Source organism: Pholis gunnellus (genome assembly GCF_910591455.1).
Source record: "Pholis gunnellus genome assembly, chromosome: 5".
NCBI classification, from domain to species: domain Eukaryota; kingdom Metazoa; phylum Chordata; class Actinopteri; order Perciformes; family Pholidae; genus Pholis; species Pholis gunnellus.
This window is the reverse complement of record NC_136531.1, coordinates 20702674-20706477: the sequence shown is the minus strand read 5'-3', so window position 1 is coordinate 20706477 and position 3804 is coordinate 20702674. Positions and strand designations below refer to the sequence as shown.

Below are 3804 nucleotides of genomic sequence, written 5' to 3'. Positions count from 1 at the left end.
CTGCCGGCTCGCGCTCAAAAACGGCTTCGTCTGCGAGCGAGTGACACAAGTGTTGAGTAGGCTAGAGTGATTGACATTTAATAACACCTAAAACAAAGTTAGACTGACAGTAGTATAAATCTCAGTCAGTGATTACTGACTTTAGGTATTAGAGTACATTTAACGTGTTCTGTGAAGCATAGAATATATAATCGGGGCCGGCGATGTCTGAGGGAGGGCCGGTTGGTGATGGAGGTGGGCCGGCCGGTATTGGACCAGCCCAACCCCGTCGGCCTACCGGGAAATCCCCGGTATCCCCTAGGGCCAGCCCACCCCTGCTCGGTAGCATGTTGGTGTGAGACCTCCAACACATGATCGGTAAAATCCAAATCTTTAGCGGGTCCATTGGTGGCATGACTAGGATAATTCTCAACACACCAATACAACCTTCTGACCCCGACTGAATATGTTTATTGTTCAATTTACGCACGGGGACATGCTCGCTTCAGGATTATAAACCAAGCGCACGTGCGCACCGAGGGTATAAATACTGCAGGCGCGCAGCTCTCCGCTCAGTCTTCGCGCGCAGTTCTGTTACGCGCGGATCAGGCTTTTTGTTTTTTCGACGCGTTAAAGGAAAGAGCAGCGCGGAAGAAAGACAGTCGCCTTTGCTGTACTTTAAAATATTTTAGGGGGGGGAGAAACCAAACATAAGAGCATGTCAATGGTGAGCGCAGTGTCGTTCATAGGGCCGCTCCATATGAGCTCTCCGGTGCCGCGGGGCCGCCGACACACGCTGCCGGCCAGCGAGTTCCGCTCCCTCAGCCCGGAGGATGCCATCAGCGTGTTCGAGATTGAGAGAGAAGGTAAGCAGACTCTTAATACTTTACTGAATTAGGCCTACAGCACTTATTATAGCAGCCTTAGTCACTTCAGGACAGCACATTTACGCACACGTATTATTTCCTTAATTTTAAGGGAAAACAGGAAACAGCAGCCTCGGTTCACGTTCTCCCTCGCGTACAAACTTCCACTCATTAATAATCACTCTGTGGGAAGAATAACCTCCGTTATTAACACACATCACATGTACAGAAGATACTATATTTTCTTTTCAATGACCGTATTTTACATTTACTATGCGGCCTACTAGGAAGTTGCCATGGGGATTTAACTCTTTCCAGGTGATAAGAGTTCAGCTGTCTTTAACTTGTATAACATCCCTGTCTGTGAGTATCTCCTCATCACAATCTCATAATAGTCAGAAAGGTTGGGAACTTTATGTCCACTTCCCAGGTGTCTAATTTCCTCCCCATCCTCCTCCTCACAGCCTTCATCTCAGTGTCCGGTGAGTGTCCTCTCCACCTGGACGAGGTGCGTCACTTCCTCACCCTGTGCCCTGAGCTGTCTCTTGGCTGGTTCGAGGAGGGACGTCTGGTGGCTTTCGTCATCGGCTCACTGTGGGACCAGGAGAGGCTTACCACGGTAAGACAGAGCGGAGGACACATGGACACTGATTTACCTCAGACTGACTGGCAAGGAAAGTGCAAAACCAGGTTCAAGTCCCATTAACAGAAGAGAAAAGAAAGATTTAAAGGCATATGTATAATATGATGCCTTTGGGAAATTCAGTGGGCGAGGATAAATGTTCAACAGATCCACCTAAATGTTGAAATATTCAAAGGTGTGGGAGTAGAAAATGTTACGTATTTAATAATTCTACTAATCTGAAAATGGTTGACATATTCAAAAGTTAAACTTCTCACATGCTCGTTCAACATGCATGGAAATGCAGGGTGTCTGTATCTGCAATAAAGAATAAAAAATGTTCAAAAGCATGAATTAGAAATAGAAAAAAAATGTATACAGAACATCATAAACACATGTAATCAAGCATTACATTAGTTGTGGACTTTTTGAGTATACATACAAATTGTAATGGAGAGCAAATGTGCAGGGCAATGCAAAGTATTCTCAGAGGACAATCAGAGCCATATAGAGCTCTGAAGACAATGATATAGAGGTCAGAAGTCACACTGTGTCAAACTGAAATTCAACTGTTTTAATGTTAAGACCAGGTTTTTGAGACATTGTTGAACCCCAAAGATCTGTGTGTCAACTTTATTTGCCTTAATTTCCCAAATGTGATTCCGGTGGCCAGCACCAACACTTGACTTCTCACAGGAAGTGATGAATCAGAGCTTCAAGTGAGAACTTTGCTCAACAGTGGAGTAAGGAAAGGGTGATCGAGAACGCTAGTGTCAGCAGATTTGATCAATAATGTCAGTTACATAATCAGCTGAGGTGAAATACCATCTGACCCCCAAACAGCAGAGAGAGACAGCTGGACTCAACATGGACTTTTTTTTTTAAACATTTGCCATCCGAAGCCCAGCAGGATTCTCAACAGAGCGGCATTTACCTGTTCTCACACCTCTCCCCTCCCTCTCCGTTTCCCAGGATGCCCTCACTCTCCATAAGCCTCACGGGACCACCGTCCACATCCACGTCCTGGCTGTCCACCGGACCTTCCGCCAGCAGGGCAAAGGCCCCATCCTGATGTGGCGCTACCTGCAGTACCTCCGCTGCCTGCCCTACGTCCGCCGCGCCGTGCTCATGTGCGAAGACTTCCTGGTTCCCTTCTACCGGAAGTCGGGTTTCAAGGTGCAGGGCCCCAGCAAGATCACAGTGGGGCCCCTCGCCTTCATCGAGATGCTGTACCCAGTCAGGGGCCACGCCTTCATGCGTCGCAACAGCGGTTGTTGAGGGCAGGAGGACTATCTCCCTGGCTTTCTAGCGGCGGTGGGACCAATGCCCTCTTGGAAACAGAATTTGGGGTACGTCTGAGCAGCTTTGTGGGACGCCGGCGACCAGAGCAGTGTTCGTTGAGCGTCACTGTGGGCGAGACCTGCTCATCAGGCGGCGAGGAGAGCGCTCCGACTGAGAGTCTGCGGACGGCTGAGAACAAAGCCGCCATCCAGCTGTCAGCAACAGCTGTTTGGAAAAGTGGTCGGAAACTACAAATATGTTGATCTGTAGTTTAAAAACAAATCATTAGAGCAAAGTACTGCAAGAATGTAAGCCCTTATTTAAAATGTACTTTTGTATGAAACTCATTTATTTTGAAAAAATGGATTATCGTATTCAATAGAACGCAGCTGCCTTGTTTCTTTCTTTGCCCTCTTTTTATATTTATTTTACCAATCTAACACTGTGACTGGCTCGCTATGAAGTCAATTTCTTAGTAAAACAAAAGAATCAGTGTTACAGTATTACTGTTTAAGTTACACCTTGTGTCACTATGATGACGGTACGACTATAAAGTAACATGCCAAAGTAAACAGCTAACCTTCAAGGACTGTGGAATAAGAATACAAAGTGAGGGAAATCAGCGATCAAACATCAGATAATAAGTGAATGTGTTTACTTGAATGTGCTTTTCTGTTGTTTCATATTAAGATTTCAATCAGTTGTATATTTACCGATGTATATTTAGTATGTTTCCTAAATATATATGTGCTTCAAAATGTCTCCTCGATAGTCTCCTCTCGCCTTTCCCCTTGTAGAAAATCACCACCTCTGCCTCCCAAAGTCTTGAATCAAGACAAATATTTTTTTTCTTTCTTCAAATAATAAAAACTTATATTTTCTAACATGTCTGCTTCGAGTTCTTTCATGTATTTTAACAGTTCTATCACGGGGTCCAAACAGTGGCTGTTCTGGAGATTTCGATCACCTCGCATGATTTTGAATAGTTGCGTTACAGGAATCTGTGCTCATTGTTAAATGTACTTTAGATTCATGAGATAGTTATATGCAGTTATT

General features: G+C 45.1%; 1 protein-coding gene across 1 annotated transcript; it reads left to right on the top strand.

Annotated features, from left to right (window-relative positions):
• Positions 1-697: 697 nt before the first annotated feature.
• On the top strand, positions 698-2745 carry aanat1 (arylalkylamine N-acetyltransferase 1; the record flags this gene model as incomplete). Its single annotated transcript, XM_079158806.1, has 3 exons — positions 698-845; positions 1310-1464; positions 2440-2745. The coding sequence occupies 3 exons, from the start codon at positions 698-700 to the stop codon at positions 2743-2745; spliced, it is 609 nt and encodes a 202-aa protein (XP_079014932.1).
• Between the last annotated feature and the right edge of the window lie 1059 nt (positions 2746-3804).